General features: G+C 46.2%; 1 protein-coding gene across 1 annotated transcript; it reads right to left on the reverse strand.

Moving 5' to 3' along the window:
* Positions 1 to 244: 244 nt before the first annotated feature.
* On the reverse strand, positions 245 to 27948 carry LOC148504652 (RING finger protein 24-like). The gene is made up of 5 exons (XM_088448682.1): positions 27806 to 27948; positions 24431 to 24473; positions 19859 to 19900; positions 18321 to 18403; positions 245 to 2032 (listed from the first exon to the last, which is right to left on the reverse strand). The coding sequence occupies exons 1-5, from the start codon at positions 27946 to 27948 to the stop codon at positions 1936 to 1938; spliced, it is 408 nt and encodes a 135-aa protein (XP_088304808.1). The 3' UTR covers positions 245 to 1935.
* Between the last annotated feature and the right edge of the window lie 50 nt (positions 27949 to 27998).

Raw genomic sequence — 27998 nt, forward strand, 5'->3', positions numbered from 1 at the left:
TGACCTAGTATTACTAATAATGCCTTCTGCTGGGTACACAGTTAGATGACCTAGTATTACTAATAATGCCTTCTGCTGGGTTCACTTTTAGATGACCTAGTATTACTAATAATGCCTTCTGCTGGGTACACAGTTAGATGACCTAGTATTACTAATAATGCCTTCTGCTGGGTACACATTTAGATGACCTAGTATTACTAATAATGCCTTCTGCTGGGTACACATTTAGATGACCTAGTATTACTAATAATGCCTTCTGCTGGGTACACATTTAGATGACCTAGTATTACTAATAATGCCTTCTGCTGGGTACACTTTTAGACAATTGACGTCAGATTGCCAATTGGTAAGCTATACACACATAGCAATCGGCCACTTGATATGTCTGGGCTGACATCACAACTGGGTGGGCGGGCGGCCGCCCAGTTGAGATGTCTGTGTCGGCGGCCCCTGCAGCCAGCGGTCAGCCGGTCGCCCCTACACACATGCAGATGCACCTATATATCTTTCAGACATAACTGCATCAGCTGTGCTGCAGGGCCGACCTGATTTGTTTGTGAATGACGTCACTCACAGACACAACGGGTGTACACACCCGCCGATGCACTCTCCATATATCATTTGTTGATCTAAGAAAATATCATTAAGTGTGTACACTGCTCTTCTGCTCCCATTCTACCTGCTATGTGCAGGAAACAAAGCACTGACTTATAGTCACAGTAACACTGCCACACTTTGTGTGCAGACTGCCATGGTCAGAGCTGATCAGTGCTGCACACGTAGGTTCTATATCTCCAAACGGGGCTAATGCTTCTGTCTAATCAATGTCCTATCTGTATGTTGTCCTCTCCATGTGTCATAAGAAATGTACAATCCTGACATCGCTTCTGTTCCTCTCAGACATACGTATCAGTCTCTGCTTAGAGATAAAGTGCCCATGTAAAATGAACAAGCCTGATCTTATTACTAATAATAATAATAACAAATAATGTATATCAGAGGTTATGTGAACAGCCAGCACTGTCCGCTATTCCCTTCCATTAACCATCTACTTTCCCAGAGGTCCTGTATGAGCAGCGACTTGCAGGATGCTTTTATTTCATTAATCAGATAAAGTACCAACCAATAAGCTCCCACCTGTCATGTTACAAGTTGTGTTTGAAAAATGACAGGAGCTGATTGGTTGGTACTTGCTTTTATTTCATTAATCAGATAATCTGCTCCTAACTGTTATTTTTCAAACACAGCTTGCAACATGACAGCTAGGAGCTGATTGGTTGGTAAATTATCTCAGTTCACTTTTTCTCTCCAAAGGCTTAGTACATATAGACCACTAGGTCAGAGTGTGTGTGTGTGTGTGTGTGTGTGTATGGATAGATAGATATATATCTCTATATCTATCTATCTTACAGCATTTCCTACATTCATCCATTTCTCCTTATCTCATGTTTTCTGTGCCTTATCCTCACTACAGCTACAGCATGCCATTTCCTTTTTAAGTTTACAGTTTCTTTAATCAACTTCAACCCTCGTATGTGTCTCGTGTTTCCTTGAGTAGCGCTTCATAGTTTCTTAATCTATTTCTGGTCCTGGCTAACACTCCCTGATTGATCTGTATGTGTGTATGCGGCTCTCCTTGCACACTACCTCTTCAATCAAACCCCTAGATGGGAATTTCGTATAACCAATTATGTGAGCTGCCGCCCCTCCTCTTTACCCCCAGTGACCCGAGGATGAGTCTATCCCACTCAATGTATTGCCAAGTGTGGTGAGCTGCATCTGCCACAGCTCCGCCAGCCCTGACCCTGCTGCTGTCCTGTATTTAGTTCTCAGATTAGCTAATGGACAAGTGCATCTTCCTCTCCTCGTCCACATTTTACAGGTACCTCACATGATAAAAGCTAAAGCTGTGTGGCCCTAGAGCAAGTAACCTGGTCACATGGGTTCTAAGGAAGGTCTCTGTAGTGGCAGTGAGATGTTCCTATTACACATCGGACATGTGTTTCGCACCTCCAACCACTTCGTCAGGCACCTGCAGGGAGCAAGAGGAAAATCACATTGTTAGCGTAAAATTAAATAATCCTATAAACAATGCTCTCTCCTGGAAAGTCCTTTAATATCGAATTTATATAGAAGGGAGAGAAAATATTGCTATAAATTTACTAAAGTGAGTTTTTAGAAGTGGAGTCGTTGTCCACAGCAACCAATCAGATTCTAGCTATTATCTTCTAGAAGGTGCTTGACAAATAAGTAGAATCTGATTGGTTGCTATGGGCAACAACTCAACTTATAAAAATTCTCACTTTAGTAAATATACTTAGTTTGTTGAAAATATTTGTAACGTTTTCCATACTTTAGTTGAACTTCAAGAAATAGAATGAAACTTGCACTCCTCACCTAGAGGAGTGGTTCTTAATGTCTGTTGTATGTGTGTGTATGTATGTATGTGTAATATATATATATATATTTATTTATTTTTTCAGTACTGTCGTCCACACCTGCCTAAAATATTTGCAAAGTAAGAATGCTTTCAAAAATAGAAGTGTTGATTGATAGTTTATTTTTATCAATTAACAAAATGCAAAGTGAATGAACAGTTCTAAATCAAATCAATATAACCTTTGCCTTCAAAACAGCATCAATTCTTCTAGGTACACTTGCACACAGTTTTTGAAGGAACTCGGCAGGGAGGTTGTTCCAAAGGTCTTAGAGAACTAACCACAGATCTTCTGTGGATGTAGGCTTGCTCAGATCTTTGTCTCTTCATGTAATACCAGAGAGACTTGATGATGATGTAATCAGGGCTCTTCGGGGCCATATCATCACTTCCAGGACTTGTTCTTCTTTACGCAGAAGATAATTCTTAATGACATTGGCTGTATGTTTGGGCAGAATAAATATGGAGCCAATCGGGCGCCACCCTGATGGTATTACACGATGGATAAGTACCTGCCTGTATTTTTGTGTATTGAGGACACCCATTAATCCTAACCAAATCCCCAACTCCATTTGCTGAAATGCAGCCCCAAACTTGCAAGGAACCTCCACCATGCTTCACTGTTGCCTGCAGACACTCATTATTGTACCGCTCTTCAGCTCTGTAATGGCAGGAACCAGTGGGACCCAAGTACACCCATCTACTGTTCAGAGAAGTCTAGCCAGAAGTGGTCTTCATAGAAGAATTGAGGCCAAAAGCCATCCCTTTGACGTGGAAACAAGGCCAAGCGACTCAACTATGCATGAAAACAGGAACTGAGATGCAGAAAAATGGCAGCCGGTGCTCTGGATTGAGGAGTCAAAATTTTTAATATTTGGCTGTAACAGAAGGTAGTTTGTTTGCCGAAGGGCTGGAGAGCGGAACAATAATGAGTGTCTGCAGGCAAAAGTGAAGCATGGTGGAGGCTCCTTGCAAGTTTGGGGCTGCATTTCAGCAAATGGAGTTGGGGATTTGGTCAAGATTAATGGTGTCCTAAATGCTGAGAAATAACGGCAGGTACTTATCCATCATGCAACACCATCAGGGAGGCATCTGTTTGGCTCCAAATTTATTCTGCAGCAGGACAACAAACTTTCTTCAGCGTAAAGAACAAGGAGTCCTGAAAGTGATGATATGGCCCCCACAGAGCCCTGATCTCAACATAGTCTGTGTGGGATTACATGGAGAGACAAGTATTTGAGCAAGCCTACATCCACAGAAGATCTGTGGTTAGTTCTACAAAATGTTTGGAACAACCCCCCTACCGAGTTCCTTCAAAAACAGTGTGCACGTGTACCTAAAAGAATTGATGCTATTTTGAAGGCAAAGGGTGGTCACCCCAAATATTGATTTGACTTAGATTTCTCTTCTGTTCAATCACTTTGCATTTTGTTAATTGATAAAAATAAACTATTAACACTTCTATTTTTTTGAAAGCTTTCTTACTTTGCGGCATTTTTTCCCCAGCTGCCTAAAACTTTTGCACAGTACGACGAGGGTGAGTCTAAAATTATCGACACTCCAGTTATATTAAATAACTTCTGTTGGCCGACTCTCTTTATCAATGCTTTCTGTACTAGGTCGCTGTCTCGCCAGTCACTGCTGTGCAGGTTTGAACATGTTATGTCAGTTAATTTGTTACTGCAGTGCAAGAAAAAAAATGGCTGCCCCACTACGTGGTTTTTTTTGTGGTCTGAGGGTGTGTCTGTTGCCGATATTTATCGAAGACTTTGTACACAGTATGGAGAAAGTGTTTTGTCGTGAAGAAGTGTGTATGAATGAATAGAGAAGTTCAAAGAAGGTCCCACAAGTGTCAGCCATAAAGAAGGAGCTGGATGCCCGTTGAGCACGTATCACCTGTTTGGTCCCCTAAAAGAAGCCCTAAGAGGACAAAGATTTACGTCTGATGAAGAGGTGAAGACAGCGGTGCATTTGTGGCTCGCAACTCAGCCTAAAACATTTTTTTTTATGAGGGAAGACGAAAGCTTGTTGACAGATGGACAAAGTGTATTGAAAAGCAGGAAGATTGTCGAAAAATAATGTATTTGTCTTTTCTGAAAGTTGATTAAAATAAGTTCTACAGCAAGTGTGCATAATGTTTGCCTTGCCCTTGTGTGTGTATAATATATGTGTATATATAATGTGTATGTGCATGTATATATCTGTGTTTTACACTGGCATGAGTGATAAGGTTACAGAGCTATCTCAGTAAAGCGTGCTTCTTCTAAGGGGCCCATATATCAACAAGTTTTAAAATGCTCCGAATTTTTTGAATATTATGCTCCCTATGTCATACTACTGTATATTCTGATAGGTTAGGTGCATTTTCCAGTTTCTACTTCAGGGTCCATAGGGGTCCACAGGGTGACCTTGGGGTATAGCTGGATCCTCGGGCACCACGGAGTTAAAGCTTTCAGCTGCTCCCAGGATGCACTTGGGTCCAACCTCCCCTATACCCCGCCCCCGAGCCACAGGCACCTCAGTTTTAGATGGTGCCCGGCCGGAGTTGGGTCACCCTGCGGGGGGGGTCTGCAGGAGCAGCCCCCTAAAGTTTTTTTTTTAACTTAGTTAAATTTATTTATTTTTTACTACAGTTTTTCTACAGAGCGGCAGCGCTGGGCTGTCTGTACAGACGCCCCCCCCCGCTGCCGCTCCTCCGTGCTGGCGCCGCGACGCCAGCACTGAACTGGGGATCGCGGCGGGGGAAGCCAGAGTCTGTACTAGCCGGACTCTGGCTTCCCCCGGGACTGCTGCCGGAAGACGCCGGGGAGATCAGGTAAGCCGCGCACCGCTGATTAGCGGCGGTGCGCGGGTTCCTTTCAAATGCAGTCCCATGCCCCCGGTCTAGGGGACAGACCGGGGGCGCTAGCGGTGGCGGCGGGCCCCCCCTCCAGCGGAGGCATACCCCGCCAGACCACTAGACCACCAAGGTTAATATCGTGGCAAGCGGGATGCCGGCAACCCGGGGGTTAAATATGCTAGCCAGGGGAGGAAGCCTTCCCTGTCAGCGGCTCCTCCCCTCAGCTCAGCGCGCCTTTCAGCTCGGAGTCTGGCGTCGCTGAGCTGCAGATACTCGGCCACTCCTCCTCTGAGGTCTCCAGCGGCCATTTTCTCTGTGGCAGCGTGGATACTCTCAGGGAGCACGCGGACCGGTCCCCCTGTGTACCTCTCCCCTGCAGAAGGATAGTGTACACAGCGCTATAGCCCTCCCAGACACTGAATCTGGGAGGTTGATTGTAGTGGAAAGGTGCAGTGAGTATATCTTCCTGCATGGTATGTGACTTTTGCTAGTGCTGCCTGTCTGTGTCTTTTTTCTACTTACTGTCAGCCTGTACCTATCCCTTTCCTTCTCCTACAAGCCCTACAGGTGTGCGGGGGAAGGGTGTTTCTACTGACCTCACCTATATAGATCACATATTTGTGAGGTCCGTCACATACAGTTGTGTGCTACATGGTGCCATATTGTGGGCTGTTGTTCAGCACACTGGTGAGTGCGCACGTTTTCTTCCTAAGTCATGTCTGAGGAGGAGATTGAGCACTCCAGGGCTCCAGCATTGTTCTCCTGCAGGCGCTGTTCTGCAGGAGTGGATAGGGAGGATTTGTCACAGGACGGCCTGTGCGGACGGTGCCAGGCGGTTCCTGGTACGTCTAAACCTCCCATTTCGCAGGAGCCACCATGGGCGATGTTTTCCCAGGTGCTGGTGTCCATCGCGGACCGTCTGTCGGTCCCGACTGCCGCCCCTACTAGGGTGTTGCCCCAGCCTGCCATCCCCCATTCCCCGGGTGTCCCACAATTATTGCAGACTCCCCCGGGGTCTCAGCCTGTTGCTCCCTATGCGGGGTTGCCAATGTATATTCAGTCCACCCCTGTGGCACAGCCGGCTGTGGTGCCGTTTCAGGCTCCTGTGACAGCTCCTCCACCCTGGGTGGATGCGCTTTCCCACACTGTCCAAGATTTGGCGGCAGCATCTTCGGCTTTTCAGTCGATGTTGCGCAGTGACGTGCCCTCCAGGGCGTCTAAACGCTCAGTCATGGCACAGGCTGCGCATCTTTCGGATTCTGAGGGGTTCTCGGATGATGGTGAGGTACAGGATGACTCAGCCTCAGATGCCTCAGTCCAGGAGGTAGACACTAAGTCTTCCATCAATGTGCGGGCTCTGGTTAAGGCGGTGCGGGCTATTCTTCTGATTGAGGATGAGGCACCCGCTCCCAAGTCAAGGTATCCTAGTTTTAAAAAAGCTAAGGTTACTTCTACAGCGTTCCCCTTGTCTGATCAGTTGACTGATCACATGGCGGTGGTCTGGCAGACGCCCAGTAAGCGTTTCCTGCCACAGAAACGCTTGGCGTCCAATTATCCATTCCCGGAAGCGCATTGTAAGAAATGGGAAACTCCGCCTGCAGTCGATTCCCATGTAACACGCCTCATCAGGAGTGCTACTTTGCCATTGCCGTCTATATCCTCGCTGAAGGATCCTACGGACAGGAAGGTGGAGACTTGTCTAAAGTCTATTTATTCTCTCTCAGGGGCTGTAGCCCGGCCGTCCATGGCCATCTCCTGGGTGGCCAAGGCCATTGAGGGGTGGGCCAACGCCTTGGAGGACACGTTTACGGATGAATCTCCGGACGTCCAGGGGGCGTTGTTAGGACAGATGAGAGATGCCGCCTCCTACATTGGAGAAGCATCTTTGGATGCTAGCCTGTTGACCTCTAGGGTTTCGGCGGCAGCAGTGTCTGCTCGTAGATCCTTGTGGTTGCGGTCTTGGAGAGCAGACGCGGATTCAAAGAAAGGCTTGGAGGCCTTACCTTTTAATGGGGAATTACTATTTGGTCCGGACCTGGACAAAATAGTAGATACCCTGGCAAAATCCAAGTCAGCCTTCCTCCCTTCAGCTACTACACCTGCTAAGGTCCGGAGCTCGGCGTTTCGTTCCTTTCGGGTTCAGGGCAAGGCAAAGGGTCAGTCCTTCCCGAGGCAGTCCGCACCCAAGACCGCCTCAAAGCCAAAGAAGCAAGCCTGGAGTGCTAGGCGCCCTTCTTCCAAGCCAGAAGATAAGCCTTCTGCGTGATGGGACGGGCCTCCCTCTGAGGGACCCCAGAGTGGGAGGCCGACTTCTTCAATTCGCCCAGTGCTGGCACAATACCACCACGGATGCCTGGGTGCGAGAAGTGGTCTCCCAGGGGTACGCCCTGTCTTTTCGGCACAGGCCGCCTTGCCAGTTTTTTTTGCACAAGTCCTTCTCAGGACAAAACCAAGGCCTTGCAGGTTCAGGAAGCCATAGAGGCCTTGCTGACGGCGGGGGTCATTATACCCGTACCACAGTCTCAACGTGGGATGGGGTATTACTCTACGCTGTTTCTGGTGCAGAAACCCAATGGCTCTCATCGCCCCATCCTCAATTTGAAGTCCCTGAACAGGTTTCTCAGGGTTCCCAAATTCAGGATGGAAACTTTGCGTTCCATCATACTGGCGATGGAACCGGGGGATTATATGGTCTCCCTGGATATCCAGGACGCCTACCTCCATGTGCCTATAGCAACATCGCACCAACGGTTTCTGCGGTTTGCTATTCTCCACAACCACTACCAATTCAGGGCTCTACCCTTTGGTCTCTCCACGGCACCAAGGGTATTTACCAAGGTGATGGCGGTCATGGCGGCTCACCTTCGGAGCCAGGGGATACGGTTGCTACCGTATCTAGACGACCTCCTCTTGCTGGCAAGCTCCCCGGAGGTACTGATCCAGCATCTCCACCTGACGGTCGCTTGTCTACAGGCGCACGGCTGGTTGATCAACTGGAAGAAATCCTCCCTCATCCCATCACAACGGATGGTTCATTTGGGGGCCCTGCTGGACTCTCGTCAGCAACGGATTTTTCTGACTCCAGAGAAGGTCTCCTCCTTACAGCTGCGGATTCACAGTTGTCTGAGCAGTGGCAGAGTGTCGGTGCACTCAGCGATGAGAGTTTTGGGGTCCATGGTGTCGGCATTCGACATGGTGGAGTTTGCCCAGTTCCATTCCAGGCCCCTGCAGGGGCTGATTCTTTCAGAATGGAACGGATTGCCACACAGGATCCGCTCTCAGATGCTGGTGTTGTCCTCGGAGGTGCGTCTGTCCCTAGCCTGGTGGCTGCAGACAGCGCATCTCCTGGAGGGGCGCCCCTTTTGGATCCCGGAATGGGTTCTGCTCACGACAGATGCCAGTCTCCGGGGTTGGGGGGCGGTGACGGGCTCCTTGTCACTTCAGGGTCGTTGGTCGGCGGAGGAAGCGATTCTTCCCATCAACATCCTGGAACTGCGGGCAGTATACAGAGCCCTGCAGTCGTCCGGCACCGCTCTTCACGGAAGGGCCGTTCAGGTGCAGTCAGACAACGCCACCACGGTGGCGTACATCAATCACCAGGGAGGGACTCGCAGTCGAGCTGCGATGTCGGAGGTGTCCCGCGTCCTGGCTTGGGCGGAGCGCTATCTTCCAGCTCTCTCGGCAGTTTTCATCCCAGGAGTCCTCAATTGGGAGGCAGACTTCCTCAGCCGTTACGATGTGCATCCCGGGGAATGGTCGCTTCATCCAGAGGTATTCCAACTACTCGTGGACAAGTGGGGGCTGCCAGAGCTGGACCTGATGGCGTCCCGTTACAATCACAAGCTGTCTGTGTACGGGTCAAGGACAAGGGACGCAGGCGCAAGTCTGATAGACGCGCTGTCGGTGAAATGGCTGTTTCAACTGGCTTACTTGTTCCCTCCGATATCTCTGCTGCCTCGGGTCCTGCGCAAGTTCAAACAGGACGGAGGCACACTGATCCTGGTGGCCCCAGCGTGGCCCAGAAGGCCGTGGTACTCCGATCTGCGGAGCCTGTCCATCGACGCTCCGTACCTCCTACCTCAACGGCGGGACCTGTTGTCTCAGGGGCCCTGTCTTCACCCGGATCTGGGTCGACTATCTTTGACGGCGTGGCTCTTGAGACAGCCGTCCTGAGGTCTCGGGGCTTTTCTAGCTCCGTTATTACCACCATGCTGAGGGCGCGCAAGCCTGCTTCCGCGAGGATCTATCACAGAGTGTGGCACACTTACTTTCAGTGGTGCGAGGAAACTATGATCCCCAGGTGTTCCGAGTTTCGCGTATTCTGGCTTTCCTTCAGTCCGGTTTGGACTTAGGATTACGTCTTTCTTCCCTGAAGGTACACGTGTCTGGTCTGTCGGTGTGGTTCCAGCGCAGGATCGCTGCTATGCCGGACGTACACACCTTTTTCCAGGGTGTTTTGAGAATCCAGCCTCCCTTTGTGCCACCTGTGGCCCCGTGGGATTTGGCGGTGGTTCTTAGGGCCTTACAGGGTCCTCCTTTTGAGCCCTTGGAGTCAGTGGAGCTCAAGTGGCTAACTTTTAAAACTGTTTTCCTCTTGGCAATTGCTTCTGCCAGGAGGGTTTCAGATTTGGGGGCGCTTTCTTGTCGTCCCCCTTTTCTGATTTTTCATCAGGACAGAGCGGTGCTTCGCACTCGTCCTGATTTCCTACCTAAGGTGGTTTCCAGGTTCCACATTAATCAGGAAATTGTTGTACCAGCCTTTCAGTCACCTGATCTTTCGGCTGGGGAGACTTCCTTAGACGTTGTAAGGGCACTCCAGGTTTATGTGGACCGGACTATTTCTGTGAGGAAGTCTGATTCTTTGTTTATCCTCTTTGGTTTTCACAAGAGGGGTTGGCCTGCCAACAAACAGACTCTAGCCCGTTGGCTTCGTTCTGTTATTATTGAGGCTTATATGCAGGAGGGTTTACCTGTTCCAGCCTCTGTTAAGGCTCATTCCACTCGGTCCGTGGGCCCTTCTTGGGCTGCTAGCCGTGGCGCCTCTGCTGTTCAGCTCTGTAAGGCGGCCACCTGGTCTTCCATTCAGACCTTTTTGAGGTTCTATGCGTTTGACACCTTTGCCTCTCAGGATGCATCCTTTGGGCGCCGGGTTCTCCTATCAGCACAGGAGCGTCCCCGCCCTCAGTTGGACTGCTTTGGGACATCCCCAAGGTCACCCTGTGGACCCCTATGGACCCTGAAGTAGAAAACAAGAGATATGGTAAGAACTTACCTTTGTTATCTCTGTTTCTACAAAGTCCATAGGGTCCACAGGGCACCCGCCCTGACGCACCTGGCTTCATATGGGCTCTGTGACTGGTCACCGGTTTTCCATCTCCCATTTCTGTGAGTATGGTTCTTGTGTGTTCCAGTCTTCCTTCTCTCTGTTTCGTCTCCTCCTCCGGCCTGGGCTGCTTACCAACTGAGGTGCCTGTGGCTCGGGGGCGGGGTATAGGGGAGGTTGGACCCAAGTGCATCCTGGGAGCAGCTGAAAGCTTTAACTCCGTGGTGCCCGAGGATCCAGGATCCAGCTATACCCCAAGGTCACCCTGTGGACCCTATGGACTTCGTAGAAACAGAGATAACAAAGGTAAGTTCTTACCATATCTCTTGTTATCGCTGCACTTAGATATACAGACACACCTGTAAATTCCCTCCAATGTTCCCACAGGCCACTATGGTGCCCTGGGTGCTAAAAGTATATTGACGTATATGTGTGTGTGTGTGTGTGTGTGTGTGTATATATATATATATATATATATATATATACATACATACATACATACACACACAAGGTTTGAAGGGGGTGCTATTTTCTTAAGATTTTAGGTTATATATTAAACTGAAAGGTGGTAATAGATTTTAAACAAATACTTGGTCTACTTGCTCATTTGTCTGCATCAAGCCCATATGTGGGTTTGTATTCGCTCTTTTAGGAGCTATGCACATTTTCCACTGCCCAAAGCTGCATTCTCTTATAATGTGCCCTTTACTTATACCTATGTCAGACTGCATTATGCATAATACCATACCTGCCGACTTTCTGGCTGCTTCTGGGAGGGAAGTGGCTGGGACAAGGGGGAGTGGGCCGGGCGGGGCCACGCAATCGCGTCAGTTTGGCCCCACCCCCGCTACACAATGCCGATAATAGGCGGGGCCAATATGACGCAAATCATGTCACCCGCTGCTGGGGTTGCTAAGGTAATTGCGGGGGGGATAGAAGGGGTGGGCGGCAGCGGGGAGGATTGCCTGCCTTCCTGGGAGGCTCCCGACCACATCCGGAGGGTAGGCGAGTATCACATTCTACCATGAAATATATTTAAGTATTTGCTGTTTTACAGTCCATACCTTCAGCAGGACTAGGGGGTCTTTGCAGATTCCTATGGCAATTTGCATTATTCATGCCACACAGTGTATGCCACTACTCAGGCTACATGGTGTATACCACATTATGTAGGTAGTTGCTGTGTTCTTCCAAAGAATGACAACAGAGTTTGTTTACTTGGTCACAGCTAATCCTAAATCTGCCTTCTGTGCGCTGAGCTAATATAACCCTTTAGCTTTGGGTGTGCCATGTGCCATTGCATGTATTTGCTGGCATTTTTGGTTATTCTTTAACTACCTGGGGTGAATTCAAACATTCCAAAGCCACATTTCTCCTATAATGTGACATTTACAAACGTCTCTGTTGCATAAACGTTCATTACCTAAAGAGTCTACGACTATTCCCTCAACGATTGGGTGGTAATGACATTTAATTTAAATTATTTCTGCAATTTTGACACCTTTGCCTCTAGTGACGCTAGATTTGGGTGAAGGGTCCTACTCACTGCACAGGAGCATTCCCTCCCTTAATGGACAATTTTCGGACATCCCCCATGGATGGAACAGAAAATGGGATTTTGGTTCATAAGGTGCGTACACACTGGGCGATTATACTGATGATTGCACGATTACAACATCGTAATCGTGCACTATAATGTCAAACGACCAGCGATGCGCGCTTCCGCTGGTCATTTCCAACATTGTCCATCGCCTGAACATGCAGGCCAATCTGTCGATAACGACAGACTGTGTGTCTGCACTGAACGACTGATCGTTCAGTGTAGGCACTACAGGGGATCAGGAACGACTGTACAATTACGATGTCGTAATCGTACTGTCTTTCCTGATCGCCCAGTGTGTACGCACCTATACATGATAAATCTATTTCTCTAATTAAATGGGGGACACTGGATGCCTGTTATTACACCCCTTGCTTTTGCTAGGGTTGATTCTCAGGGTTGTGGTGATCCAGGCACGCTGGGCTCCCTTTCACGGGGTGCGTTCTGTGGGCCTGGTTCTCCTATTCCCTGTCCTTTGGGCTGTGTTAATAATAGACTGCTCTGGCCAGGGGGTGGGGTATAGGGGAGGAGGAGCCTGTGCTGTCAGACTTCCTATACCACATGGTCTATCCAGGAGTGTAGAGAGCTTGGCCAAGCCCAGGGGAAGGGGGTGTGGCCATGCCCCCATAGGCTAAAATAACAAAAAATTATAATTTTGCAGCGGTGCTATGTGCTGGGGAGGGGGGAGCTGTAAGGTCTTCAGCCCAGAGCAAAGCCACAAGCAGTCTCCCACTGCAGCACAGCATAGCACACAACAGGGGGGAGGGCAGCGCCGGGCCCCCTCCAGCAAGCCCGGACCCGGGTAATTAGCACCCACTTCTCCTACCCCCTACCCCCGCCCCCCCCCCCCCCCCCCAACATCCCTGGGTCCATCCAGAGTCCCCCATGGAATCGGAGAAAAGGATTTGTCAGGTAAGAACCAAATTCCCATTTTTGTTGATTTTAAAGTCTTAAGCTGCATACACACACAACAATTTTTTTAATGATTATCGTTAAATGATATCGTTTAACGATAATTGTTTACAAAAATCGTTCACTTTCTGAGTCAAACGATGAACGATTATCGTTCAGGCGCGTTCACGTTTGTCGTTTGTAGTTTGTAGTTCAGTCAGACTTGTCAACTCAACGATTTTCATTAAGGGAATATGCAAAAATCGTTTGTAGTTCATAAAAATCGTTCATGACATTTAGTAAATGAACAACTTTAGTAAACGATTTTAGTACATTTTTTCAAGGGAAAAAATTGTTTACTAAAATCGTTCATTAAAAAAAATCGTTGTGTGTGTATGCAGCTTTAAAACTAAATTTAGCCATTAGGCCTTAAACTGAGGTGATAAGTACCCAGAACACATTTCCTAACTCTTTAAACATGTCATGGTGTCGTACCTACTCTCAACAACTTCTGGGTTCTTCTAAACAGTCAACTGAGGACCCCAAAATTAAGATGAATACGGTTACAAAACAGGGAATGTTTATTGCCTGATAGCTAAAGCTTTATAATAAGGGGGAACTGTTGAAGCAAGAATAAGATCTGGAATACTCAGAAAATTCTGATCTACAAGAAAAGTTTCCCTGACACCGTAGTGTAGCAGTAGTGTTGGCTACACAAAAATGATCTGCCTAGAAGAGTTCTCGGAAGGAAATGTTTCCTATGACCTCACAAAAATTAACATTGGCAAAACAATACTTAAACAGCGAGAAACTTTTTATAACAAAGTGATGTTGACTGATGAAACAAAAATGGCACTTTTTGTCCACAACCACAAAAGTTACATATAGAGATAAACAGGTGACTATTTGGGGATTGTTTAGCATATTCCATTGCCCTGTCTGATTTGAAGAGGGGTATTGGACTGGCTAAGAAGGCTTACTCTAATAGGATAGAGTGTCACTTTAGTGAATCTGGTGATTCTCGGTCCTTGTGGCAGGGTATCAAGCACTTAACCGACTATAGAGCTTTGAATTCGGGTGGTCCTAAGGTGGGTGGCCTTTCGGCCGACGAATTTAATACGTTTTATGCTAGGTTTGATTCTGTGGATAATACCTGTGCTATCCCGATTAAGAATCCAGGGGGTTCTTGGGTCTTGGCAGAGGCCGATGTTAGGTCTTGCCTGCGGGGAACTAGTTCTAGGAAGGCTGCTGGTCCTGATTGTACTCCTGGCAAGGTTTTACGTGAGTGCGCTGATCAATTATCTGGCATTTTTACAATTATTTTTAATTTGTCCCTTACTCAGGGTATTGTCCCGGGTTGTTTTAAGACCACCACAATTATTCCAATCCCTAAAACCACGTCCATTTCTGGTTTAAATGATTTTCGCCCTATTGCCCTTACTTCATTAATCATGAAGTGTTTTGAGCGTTTGATTTTAGTACGCCTTAAGGGTGGCATCCCGGATGCTTTTGATAATTATCAATTTGCATACAGATCTAATAGATCTACTGAAGATGCTGCTCTTATGGTTCTTCACAAGGTACTGTGTCATCTAGAGAACAAAGATTCGTATGTTAAACTGTTGTTCGTAGACTACAGTTCGGCTTTTAATAACACTGTAGTACCGTCTTTACTCACTGCAAAACTCTTAGCAATCGGTTTTGATGTGTCTATCTGCAATTGGTTGCTGGATTTTCTGTCTGACCGTTCGCAGTCGGTTAGGCTGGGAGATCTGTTTTCATCTCCAATTGCTGTAAATACAGGAGTACCTCAAGGTTGTGTTCTTAGTCCCTTCCTTCTTGTATACTTCAGACTGTGTTTCCAGTTCTGAATCTAATTTCATCGTGAAATTCGCTGACAATACCACAATTGTGGGTTTGATTACTAATGAGGATGAGGACAGCTATGGGGCGGAGGTAGATCGACTTATTAGTTGGGGCGAGGATAATAAGTTGCTGTTAAACAGCAAAAAAACTAAAGAGGTGGTGGTTGATTTTAGGAGGTCTAGGAAAAGTGCTCCCCGTCCCTTATTTTTGAATGGTGTTGAAGTAGAGAGGGTGGGTGGTTTTAAGTTTCTTGGTATCAATTTCTCGGAGGACTTGTCATGGTCGTCGCATATCTCTTCAGTGGTAGGAAAGGCTCAGCAACGCCTGTACTTCCTTAGAAAATTAAAAGTGAGGCTGCTGGTAAATTTCTAGGCCGCTGCTGGTAAATTTCTATCGCGGTATAATCGAGAGCCTTTTAACTTATTCGATCACTGTTTGGTACGGAAACTCCACATGTTTGTAGTATAGATCGTTGTCTAGAGTGATTAGGGCAGCTGAAAAAATTATTGGTCAGTCTTTACCTAGGCTAGAAGACATTTATATTAAAAGGTGCGCTTCTAAAGCAAACAAGATGGTTGCCGATCATAGCCATCCTTGCCATTCTCTGTTCTCTCTTTTGCCTTCTGGAAAGCGTTTTAGATGTCAAGTGTCGTACTAGTAGGATGCGGAGTAGTTTTTTCCCTGCTGCTATAGATAATTTAAACATTTTAAATTGTTTTATGTAATTGTTGATTGTGAGTATCTTGCATTTCACTTTCTCTGACGCATTTTATGTGGATGTGACAATAAATTGATTTGATTTGAGGAAAGTAACAGCTACAGTGCAGCATGGGGACGGCATCAGTTATGTAGTAGGGTTTTTGTGGCAGCCTGTGGAACCGTTAATAATGCCAGGTGGAAGGAAGAATGGATTTGACTAACTAACATCAAATGCTATACAGTAATGTCCCTGAATAAGTAAATAAAAAAAATCGACATAAAGAGAAGACTTAATACCGTAACAAAATAACTATGCCAATATACTGTCTCTGAAAATCTAGCATGGATGTGCCCAGAGGGACAGAATATTAAGGTTTTAAAAAGTTTTGTTTTTTTTACCATCCCCATACTGAATATGAATGAAAATATCTGAGGAGATATGAAGCAAGTAAGCTGGGTACACACGTAAAGATTTTCTGTCCAACCTTCCAACTAGTTTGGTTGGCATGAAAATCTGGTAACGTATGGGAGTAAAGCTGGGCATACACGGGCAGATAAAATGCCTGTCAGACCGACAGACGTTTTATCTGGCAGCCTGCCAGCCGCAGATGTCCGCTGCATACACTGTGAGATTTATCACAGTGTATTAGCCCGACATCTGCGCTCCGCCCCCGGATTTCCCTGTTCCGTCCATGGGAAGGAACACAGAAAATGTCTGTCTGTCGGACGCGGCTGGGCATACATAGCCCAATGCGGCCGACAGTTAAATATCGCATCGGACGGGCATGCTGGACAATCCGGCATGCCCGACCGAGCAATATTTAACCCTTGGTCGCCCACACACACGCTACAATTATCAGGGATATCAGGCGGATCGCCCCCGATAATTGTAGTGTGTATGGCCAGATTAACTGATGATCAGCAATTTGCTCCTAAATGCCAGAAAACAGATGAAAATGGTCGGTCAGACAAGTTTGTTAAATGTTTGATCTAAACAATTTGTTCAAATAACAGTTTTTGTCCATTTTCCGGCGTTTGGGAGCAAATTGCTGATTGTCATTTGCTTTCATCCCTTACCAGGTTTTCATTCCAACCAATCAACTAGTTGGCTGGTTGGACAGAAAATCTTTACGTGTGTGTGCAGCTTTAGCCTATTTCTCAGCTAGATCAGATCTGCAAGGAAGAAATATTCTTAGCCGGTCTTAAAGAAAGGTTTGGAAGCTGCTGTCACAAAGTGTAGTTGTTACTGAGGGGTCTATTTACTAAGCAGTGTTAGGAGAAAAAGTGAAAGGAGATAAGGTACCAGCCAATCACCTCCCAACTGTCATTTTTCAAACACAGCCTGTGATATGGCAGTTAGGAGCTGTTTGGCTGGTACCTTATCTCATTTCACTTTGTCTCCTAACACTGCTTAGTAAATAGACCCCTGAGACTGATAACAGATGCCCAAACTTTAGCTCAATTATGCTCAATGTTATATTTTTCAATCTGGCAATTTCAGTAAATAAACGTTAATTGTGCATTAAATATGTCCTGTTTGAGTTTGTACTCTGCAGAGGGTGTGTTATCTTTCATTCATAAATTTAGTGAAACGTATAATTAACCATGGGTGCCCAAATCTTCCCATACATCTGTGTGAGGATTATGGGCCTGATTCAGAGTTGATCGCAATTAGCGCTCACTCATTCAGAAAAAGGGGGTGGCTGTTCAAATGAACCGTTCGCTCCTTGCGCTCTGTTGCCGCCTCCATGTCTGAACGAGTGAACAAAACATGTGGACGTTTATTTGATAAAAACGCCCCCTGGCCGCTCGCATCATACGTCATGTCCGCTATTTATTAGATTAATCGAGTACATCGGACAGCGTATGAACTGCTCGCTATTCTTGTGGTTGGTTTTTCCTACCACTATATTGCGAGCAGTTCTGACTATCAAACAACCAAGTGACGTGGTCAATGACGCTGCTGTATTAATTATGCACACCCATAAAACGCCCGCTTTGACCTTTAAGCACACCTGCGTTCTGATCTCCACTCCCCGTTTTCAAGCACCTTCCCCTGTTACCACCCACATACACCTCTATCTGTCACTCAAAATAGCAGGCACTCGCTATATAGCGAACAAACGATTTTCGGCCGCACTGACTGGTTCGCGCATGCGTATTAAAAACCGTACGCATGCGCAGATGTGCAAACATCGTTCCGAGCGAACGAGCGGCCGCTTACGAGTGGCTCTGAATCAGGCCCTATGTCTCTCTCATATCATACTTGCCAATTCTACCTGATTGTCAGGGAGACTCCCTGAAATAGTAGCAATCTTTCTGACTCCCTGAAGAGTCTAGTAATCTCCCTGATTGCACCTTACCCCATTATGAAGCTGTTATATAAAAAAAACATATACTAATGATCCCATTTGAATATATATAATTTCCCTGCATTGGTTATACTGCACAATGATCCCTATGGCTACATCCATTTTCTGAAAAGTATCAGTGTGTTTTCATCAACACGTAGATCTTACTAACTGCTTTGGGGCTCATTTACATATGGATGTAAATCAATTTTTATGACACGCCTCTTAGATGTAGCGGTACACGCCCACTTTAATGCTTGCTTCTAGGTGTTGCCTTCACACCTATGAGCACACAGTTCCCTAGTGGTCCTTACATGGTGTGGAAAGCGTGAGTACAAGGACACAAGCCAAGTTCTTCCTTCACCTTAAACTCTTCCAGACACACTGCACACACTTGCTGTGGATAGATAGCAAAAATACTGTAATACGTGTTTAAACTTTTTTTTTTTCATTACACTTTTACATTTAAAGGTCTGAAAAACAATGATTATATGAATGATGTCACATACAAGACTGGGCCTGTTTATTATGGGGCATACACACTAGATGATGTGCTGAAAGATATCGTTCAGTGACGTCATCCTGCCACATCCCTGAACAGGCACTTTCTGATGCTATCGTCAGTTTGGCCTGCAGTTTTGCACGACAGCAAACATCGTTAATGCCACACGGGAGCGCACATCGTTAGTCGCTTGGTGCATACACAATGGACGATATAAACAATATAGTTATCGTTCACTGTTATCGTCTAGTGGACCTCATTCAGACCCGCTCGCAAGTGGGTCGATGGTGGGGCACTGCGTACGCGCGCAAGCCCCGCAGCGAGTGAGAAATTCACTCGATCTGGGGCTTGCTACAAACGGGGCGGCTGTCGATGTTGATCGACAGCTCGCCCCGTTTTGTAGGCGGGGAGGGGGGTGGCTGGACAAATGGAGGCGTTCCTGAAGGAATGCCTGCCATTTGTGGGCGGCCCTACTGACATCACTCGTGATGTCAGTAGTGAGCTTCCTCCTCTATTTGAGCAGGAAGCTCACTGGGGCTTGCGGCAGATGAGACCCTACCACAAGGGTCTCGTCGCAAGCCCGATGGTCGTGATAATCGTGACCATCACCTGGCCGCTCGCAAAAGCTGTGGGTGGTCACCCACAGCTTAGCGAGCGGCCAGGAGGCCGGTTTAAAAAAAAGCGGCCGCCCTCATTCAGAGCAAGCGCTTGCTTTTTGCGAATGCCTCTGAATGAGGCCCAGTGTGTATGTCCCATTACTGTGACATTAGCTAAATGGGTAGCCGTTTGTGTTAAACATAGGTGGAGCCAGTTGATTGGGAAAAATCAAATAAATATATTTATATTGCCTAATGAAGCCTAGTAGGAAACTTGGCAACCCATCCTATTTACATTACCACCTACAAAACATTTTTTCCTAAGGTCGCCCCTCCATGTAACCGGAGCGCCAGAGGCTACTACATGCAATTGTCTTTCCCAGATCTCTGCCTGGTTCTAAAATCAAAGGTGATGGGAGTGGTCTTTACAGGGAGGTGCTACCATGACCCCAAGCTGGTATAGAGAAATGGTAGCTAATATCTGATTGGTTGCTATGGGTAACACCTCCAGCTTTTGTTTTAGAAGCTTTAGTAAATCTACCCCCAGGAGCAACAGGTTTCCCTGTGAGATAGTGACTTTATGCTGCATTTATGAAGCGCAGCTTCTTCAATTGGGAATTTTGTTTACTTTATTATTAAATGTTTCATTTTCCTCTTCATTTTCTTTTTGCTATAGGTTATCTGTCTGGATTTTCAGCACTCAATGACCTGCACTGACCTCTATCCATATTTACTTAAAAGATCTCACACTTACCCCAACCAGGTTGGATTTTCTTGCTTTGTCCTTTAAGACCACCTAGAAAAATGTAAAAGGCTCCATGAGGTAATTCTAGCGAGCAGCAGTAATGGGGCAATAAGCCCCATTACTCATTCTGGGGTCTATTTACTAAGCAGTGTTAGGAGACAGAGTGAAAAGGGATAAGGTGCCAGCCAATCAGCTCCCAACTGTCATTTTTCAAACGCAGCCTGTGATATTGCAGTTGGGAGCTGATTGGCTGGCACCTTATCACTTTCTTATCACTTTTCACTCTGTCTCCTAACACTGCTTAGTAAATAGACCCCTAGGTGTCGTTCAATCAGCCGACGAACGACATATCGCATAGTGCATCGGCGGGTGTGTATAGAAGATATGTCTGTGAACTATGTCATCATAGACATATCAGGTTGGCCCTGCAGCATAGCCGATGTCGATATCTCTTGCAAATATATTATTTGTGCTTAAACCCTTTGCTGCTAAGGATGAGTGTGACACAATGTAAGCACTGCTGGGGTCCAAATGGGAAAGATAGCACCTAAATTCCCCCCCTTATATTTGGTTTTGCTAGGACACAAGAGAGGGCGGGCTGGGGCATTATTATGATGTAACCACATCAGGCATCAGATGATTTTAGTATAAACATTGCTGAAAAGTTTCAAACCAGGAATTTGGGGAGAATTAGAAGTGCTCTACCTCCCCTATCATTGCAACCATATACTAAAAGGTGTCATGTTTAAAAGAAGGTAAGTTCCTTCAGTAGTTACTGTCTGGTAATCACTATACTTTAGAGAGTGTTAAAAAGTCCAGATATTAGGGGGTTCTAATGTCCAACTTTCCCCCATTCTGGCAACATTAAACACAGGAATTGTCAAAGGAAAAAGGAAATCAACTATGGGAATGTATTACATGTTAGGCATTCTTTGAAGGATGACATGAAACTCTATAATATTAATTGTTGCTTGCACCTTTATATAAAAATGGCATGTACTGTAACATAATTATGAAAAGTATACAGTATATAATCATGCTAAAACTATGGATTTTAAAACACAGGGTAGGTTTAGATCCATTAAATCTGACTGCAGATAACTTAGAACATATGCTAGCACAATGATGGAGACCTGCAGCCTGTCAGGAATTAGTAAGCAGCTGTTGTGCTATAAATAGTTAAATAAGGACATTTGCAAATTGACATTTGATCATACATATGACACGTATTTTCACCGTTACACACAAAACTACTCATACTAGCTGTAAGACAGACCTGGCTGAGAAGTTTTTTTTTCAATTCAATTTAATCTTGATTAACACCATTAGCACGTGCACCAGCTGGCCAGTTAGAATGTAAAAGTCGATTTGCTATGGGTGACTAGGAAGGTGTTATTATGACATTGGTTGTAAAGCCCCATGTTAACTTTAAAGGAAGCAAGAAACCATGAAGGTAGCAGTTGCTACCAACATCACTTTTACTTAAGTTATAATATTAGATCCAGGGCCGGATTAAGAAGGGGAGGGGGGGCGACACAGGTGGTCGTCCCTGGGCCCCCACACACAGGGGGCCCCCACACAGACTCACTGCAGTAGTGGATTCATGCTAAGAATCCCAGATGACTGCTTAGGGCCTGGCAGGTCCCAGGGGACCCACCGACAGGTGCGATAGACTCCATGTAGCCAAGAGGGGGGGGGGGGGTCTATGTAGGCTCCGTGTGCTAAGGGGGGAAGAGGTGATGGATAGCCATCCCCTCCTCCTCCTCCCTTCCCACACGGAGCCTACACGGAGCCTGCATATGTAGGCTGCTTGTGGCTTGAAGGGGGCCCCACAAGCCTTAATCCTGCCCTGATTAGATCTACAGTATATAGGTAATAAAGAAGTAGATAATGTTGTATGGAAATAAGGGTAATTGTATTTGGTGATAATATGTTCCCCCCAGTCTGATCCCCAAAATATGTCACGTTACTTATAAAGCCAGAGGGGTGTCTGATCATGCTCCCCTCATGATGTCCTTGGAGGTAGATAGTCCTATAGGTCAAATATTTTGGAAGTTACATCCCTCCTGGCTTATTCAAATGAAAGCTGGTTCTGAGTTAGAGGCTCTGTGGGATGGGTATATTGTGGATAATATTGGCTCTGCCTCAGCAGCAGTTGTGTGGGACTCCTTTAAGGCATATATGCGAGGTACTCTGATTGTGTTGCTGAACTGAAGCTGTTTTATAGAAGGAGAGAAGCTGAACTTGAATCATAGTCACATCGATTGGAACTGGTCTATTTGCGGGACAAATTGGATACGTCTAGGATCCATTGGTTGGCAGCTCAGTCTGCGTGGACAGCTCATAGCTCATATCTCTTATAGGAATATGCGTAGTCTATTATTTAAATCGCATACATACTATGTGAATGCAGATAGGGCAGGGAGTTATCTAGCACACCTAGTACACGCTGATCGTCCATCTCCGATTGTTGCTGTGCTTGTGCATCCTGATGGTACGGTTGTTACAACTACTCTAGATATAGCTGACATTTTCCTCACTTTCTATAAGGATATATATAGTACTAGGTTGTCCTGTTCCATGGCCGAACTGCAGTCTTATGTGGCTAATATTAGGTTACCTTCATTGTCGCCTGAGGCACAAGCCTTTCTTGATGCCCCATTCACCCTGGAGGAGATAAAGGTTGCTATTCTCGATTTCTTCCCTGGTGGCAATGCCCCGGGTAATGACGGCATACCGATTGAATTATATAAAAAAACATGCTGGGATATTTATTCCTAGATTGTTTCAGTTGTTTAATGATTTGTATGAGGAAGATGTATTTCCGTCCCCTATGTAGGAGGCTGTCATTATTGTCTTGCCAAAGCCTGGGAAGGATCCTAGATTCCCTGATGCCTATAGACCAATATCACCGATCCCCACCGATGCCAAAATACTTGCAAAAATATTGTCCCTGAGACTTAACCAGGTTATTGCCTTTATAGTGCATCCGGATCAGACTTGTTTCATGCCAGGTAAATCTACCTCAATAAACATTAGACGTCTTTACACGCCACGTAATTTGCAGGCATCTCATGAGCAGGAAACAATTTCAGTCGTTGTCTCATTAGATGTGGCAAGAGCTTTTGACTTGGTCGAATGGCCCTATTTGTGGGAGGTTATGCGGTGTATGGGGGTGGGGCCTGTCTTCCTCAAATGGGTACAACTTATATGTGATAGACCCAGTGCTAGAATATCTGTTAATGGTTTTATTTCCCCTCCAATTTCATTATTTCGCGGTACGAGACAGGGTTTTCCATTATCCCCTGCCCTTTTTGCTCTAGCAATAGAACCACTGGCATGTATTCTGTGGGCTCACTCTGATGTTGTGGGATTACAGCTGGGGACTAGAGGTGATACAATAGCTTTATACGCAGATGATTTACTTTTGTTCCTTACAGATTATAGGAAAGCCACGCCCGTGGTTCTCAAAGTATTTGCAGAGTTTAGTGGCAATTCAGGCCTTGTTACTAATTGGGGTAAGTCTTTTATATAACCATTAAGGGGTGCTCCTCCTGTTGCTCCTGAGATGCATTTGCCTCTTTGTCGGGTTCCTAGATTTAAATATTTGGGGGACTGGATATCTAATCAAACAGGAGACTTTACAGATTTGAACTTAATGCCATTGTTCACTTATTTGAGGGAAAAGATTAGTTCTTGGACCAAGCTTCCTCTTACAATTATGGGCACAGTGAACCTGATAAAAATGGTGTTGCAATTGCAACCCAAATTTCTCTATATATTGCAACGGTCCCCAGTATATATTACTGCATCTATATTTCAGAAATTAAATAGTATGCTTTCTTCTCTTATTTGGGCAGGTAAGAGGCCTCGATTGAAAATTGATGTTCTCACTAGATCCAGGATGAATTGTGGTATGGCCTTTCCACATTTTCGATTCTTCTACTATGCCGCACAGTTGGCTCATGATCGGTCTTGGTTGCAGGACAGCCATGCTGTCTCCTTACTTACTCTCTTTGTGTCGCGGGTAACGCCGGGACATACCCCACTGCAGGCCTTGCTAAGTGGTAAGATTTCCAGGAGTAGTCCTCCCCTACTTGTTCAAACAATTAAAATATGGCGAGCGGTACATACACTAATCCAGTTTGATGGGATTGATCCGGACACCCCCTTGTGGTGTTCGTGTCGTTTCTCTGAATTAGACTCTCTTTCTGTTAGACAGGTTTGGGATAAAAGAGGTATCGGTACAGTGGGACAGTTATATTCAAATGGGGTTTTGAAATCTTTTTATCAAGATTAAGCATCTGAAACACATGCAAAGAGATTAAATTACCCCACTGCTAAGGTCCACCCCCCAGCTCCATTCAGGATTCCTCCTATCATGATACAAGGAATAGTTTGTTCATCTATCTGGAAAATATTGTATCCAGACAATCGTTCCATTTGGCCCTAGCTAGGTCACATGACACATTCTATTATACGTATTATTTTCAGCTTTGTATAACACTTTACATAAAATGAAGATAGTACAGTACACATATAAAATATGTCTGTTTATGAAAAGATTTTTATGCATATTACCTTTTTATAGCCACGTCTTCTGTAATGTTCCTGCTGCTTCAGTCTAAAATTAATTAAATAATATTTTCTAAATTCCAGCCAGCAATACAGTGAAAGCAGTATAATTACTGATGAATGAGCTTGTCCTCATAAAGGTGCCCATCCACTAGACGATTAAGTTGAACGATAACAATTGTTCATAAATCATTTGCAAAAATGTCTAGAACGACCAGCGATGGGCGCTCCCGCTGGTCGTTTAGACATCTATCATCGTGCAAACAAGCTGGTCAACATGACGATAACGTCAGGTTCAGCATGTTTGCAGATGACTGATGAGCCTGCACTGAATGACTGCTCGTTCAGTGCAGGCTCATCACAGACTGACAAACAACTGCAAGATTACAATGTCGTAATTGTGTAGTCGATTTTATGTCTGCTAGTGGATGGGCACCTTAACTATGGGGATGTAGTGATGAGACCGGTCTCAATGCCGACAAAGGAATCCCAGCAAGGGAAATACCGACACCTATGTTAATCTCAACGCCGAGGACGCCTGCCCGAACAAAGGTAAGTCTGGGGCGCCCTTAGCGTTAGCCGCGCGTGGGTTAGGGTTAGGCACCACTAAGGGAGGGTTAGGGTTAGGGGGGGGACAGGGGAGGCCACAGTGCCTGCGCTCAAGCCAAGGTAGCCATAATCCTTCCTCAAATAACAGGTTAGCAAAGTCAGGTGATGCCTGTGCAATTAACAATTGCCATCATATTTTTAACTACAATATAGGTACCATCGGTATTAATACGTACCCTCACGGTGATCATCGGTGCTATATTCCTACTCTGCGATGTCTCCTTCTCAACCTAACACTGTTAAAGGTTAATGCCAAATGCACATGCATGAAAGACATCAGTGCATGCACGACCGCAGACAAGAGTGAGCTAGCGATGCTGTGGTCGCCCAGGGTGCAGGGCCATGGGGGTGGCACCGGCACTGCCCCACAGCCCCTGCATCTCACTAGCAGGGTACTTGGAATGGAATTAGATGAAATACCGACAGGGGATGGCCGATGGACCTAATTCCCGACTGGGGCTTGTAAGTACCCTAACTCTCCCCTCTCCCCCTCTAACCCTCCCCCCCCCTAGTGCCTAACCCTAACCTCCTCCCGGTAGTGCCTAAACCTAACCCCCCCCTCCCTGCACCCTAAACCTAACCCTCCCTGGGGGTGCCTAACCCTAACCCCTCCCCTAATGGTGCCTAACCCCCCCCTTTCCCTACCCAACCCTTAACCCTCCTGGGGGTGCCTAACCCTAAGTCCCTTCAGGGTTCCCTAAAACTAACCCTCCCCCCCGCGGCTACCTGCTAAGACACCCGGCTTACTTTCGTTCGGTATGCCGGGTGTTGGGATTTTACAGTGGGGCTAATGATAGGCATCGGGATTCCGACGCCTATCATTAGTCCTATGTCGGGCAGGCAGTGTCGGGATATCGGTGGGCGGGATAGCGCCTGCCGGTATCCTGACTGCATCCCCCTGAAATGGCAGCCTGTGGCCAGTAGCACTGCTTCAGTCCCTTGGATGCTCCAGGCACGCATCCTACATTGTGTAGAGCCCCCTGGAACATCTGGGCAGCTCTCCACTTTCTACTGCTGCTGGCCCCGCCTCCTCGTGTGACATCACGGGTTTGAGGGCAAAAGGCCATGCTCCACTGCTGAGTATAGTCGTTTAACCCAGCGGGGATCTAGTTGCTGGGTATAGGTAACACCATCTCATGATAACATGACCTAGTGGTAAAAAGCTAGGATTTTCGCTGCTTGATAAATTGCCTAATTATACTGTCCTCAGGGAGGTCTATAGGGATGGCAATAAGCATTGGTAAATTGGATAAGGCCAGAGGAGACAGATTTATTCATTATGAAGAGTCTATTTTCAAGCAGTTTTGCTGGAAGATAGGCTTTTCACTGCTTCAGTAATAGAGCCCTTATTTGCATATTGCCCAGAGTGCTGAGTGAGCAAAGCTACTGCCTATTGTAAATGAGAGAGAATTCCCTAATTTGGTATCACCACTAAATCCTCTTCAGATTGTTCAGAGCAGTTCTGGTAAATTCCAGTAAAGAGAATAAGTGATTATATGACAAGGAAAAAGCTAAATAGCCTTTCCATGAGGTAAAAAGCGGAAGGTCCATCATCTGGTAATCCATTTACACCTGAGAAGGGGCTTTCCTCAGTTTCTCTCAATTTATCAAAAACTTAACTCTGGATTAATGAATGAATTAATAAATTTTTAGCTAAATCTGAGGCTGGGGCAGTTTAAGAGAGGAGGGGTCCCTTGTGCAGACTATTCACACGGGCCCCCTCTCCATGCGCAGGCCTTCAGTAACATGGCGCCTGTGCCAAGGTCCCAGAAACACCTCTAGTGTTTTCACAGATATCTGTGAAAATGGCTGCTGCATCATTTTCCCCTTGATTGGCTGATGTGGGACTACGGAGAGGTAAATACTAAAAATAGGTGCAGGGTGTGCGGTGTGGGCCCTCCTGGACCCATGTGCACCGTGTGCACCGTATACCCTACACCCATTATAGATACGCCAGTGTCAGAGACACTGATTCTGAGTCGGCACAGCAGCGGCTATGTCTTCGTCTTTTGCCAGTCGCACATCTACGACTTTATGCAAATGCTGCTACAAAGCCCATCCCTGGTGCATCTGAACACGCAAGGACTGAATCCATAGATCAGTGATTCCCAACCTCGGTCCTCAAGGCACACTAACAGTCCTGGGTTTAGTTATATCCATGATTGTGCACAGATGGTTAAATCAAAATAACTGAGGTACTAATTAAAACACTTGTGCTCAAGTATGGCTATCCCTAAAACCTGGACTGTTAGTGTGTCTTGAGGACCGTGGTTGGGAACCTCTGCCATAGATGCTGAAATACTGATTGGTGCGTCTTTAGACCATCAAAATTAGCACCAGTCCTATGGCAGGTGCTAGGTTCGACCTAGTATGGCCTCCTATGTCAGTGGTTGAGCGTCTCTGTATGTAGCTGCTTTCAGTGACACTCCCATAAGACGGACCATCTCCTTGCACCCGTTAAGCCACCTCCCTGTCACCATTCAGGATTGGCCAGTACATTTTCAAGACATTTCTGAGACAGTGCGTCTCCCGTTCGCCTAATTTGCAACTCTGACTCCCTGCCACGCTATTCGGGCACATGCGCAGTGTGACTTAGACGCTTGTGCAGAAGAAACGTCCCCCTGCCTCTGACATGGGCAGTGCCTGCGACTCAGAATGAGGCCCAGAATGTTTATACAGCTTAATTTCTCATTCATTTAATGCATGTATAAAGTACATGAACTATATATATCGGGAGACAACATGGCTGAAAGTTGTGCGCTGAATGGTTACCTGAAAAAGTAGCAGCAGAAAATGAGGCAAAAAATGAGTAGTAGAAGTCCAGCTCCAAAGACGAGGATGAACAGGTTCAGCGGCGCGGTGCAGATTGTCTCCTTGGTCATGTTATTCCTCTGCACGGGGTGATCTGCAGCCATTCTGTATAATAATAATAATGATAATAGAGGTTGGGAAAGGTCTGCTGCGG

Source organism: Taudactylus pleione, unplaced genomic scaffold (assembly GCF_031769625.1).
Source record: "Taudactylus pleione unplaced genomic scaffold, aTauple2 ptg000464l, whole genome shotgun sequence".
Classification (NCBI taxonomy): domain Eukaryota; kingdom Metazoa; phylum Chordata; class Amphibia; order Anura; family Myobatrachidae; genus Taudactylus; species Taudactylus pleione.

What these genes read in the sequence shown, in the direction of transcription:
- LOC148504652 (XM_088448682.1), bottom strand. Translation starts at nt 27,948, where the DNA reads ATGGCTGCAGATCACCCCGTGCAGAGGAATAACATGACCAAGGAGACA. An exon ending in TTCTGCTGCTACTTTTTCAG is followed by an intron (nt 24,474 to 27,805) that starts GTAACCATTCAG and finishes AATTAATTTTAG; the next exon opens with ACTGAAGCAGCAGGAACATT. An exon ending in ACTCACGCTTTCCACACCAT is followed by an intron (nt 2,033 to 18,320) that starts GTAAGGACCACT and finishes TGCTCCCTGCAG; the next exon opens with GTGCCTGACGAAGTGGTTGG.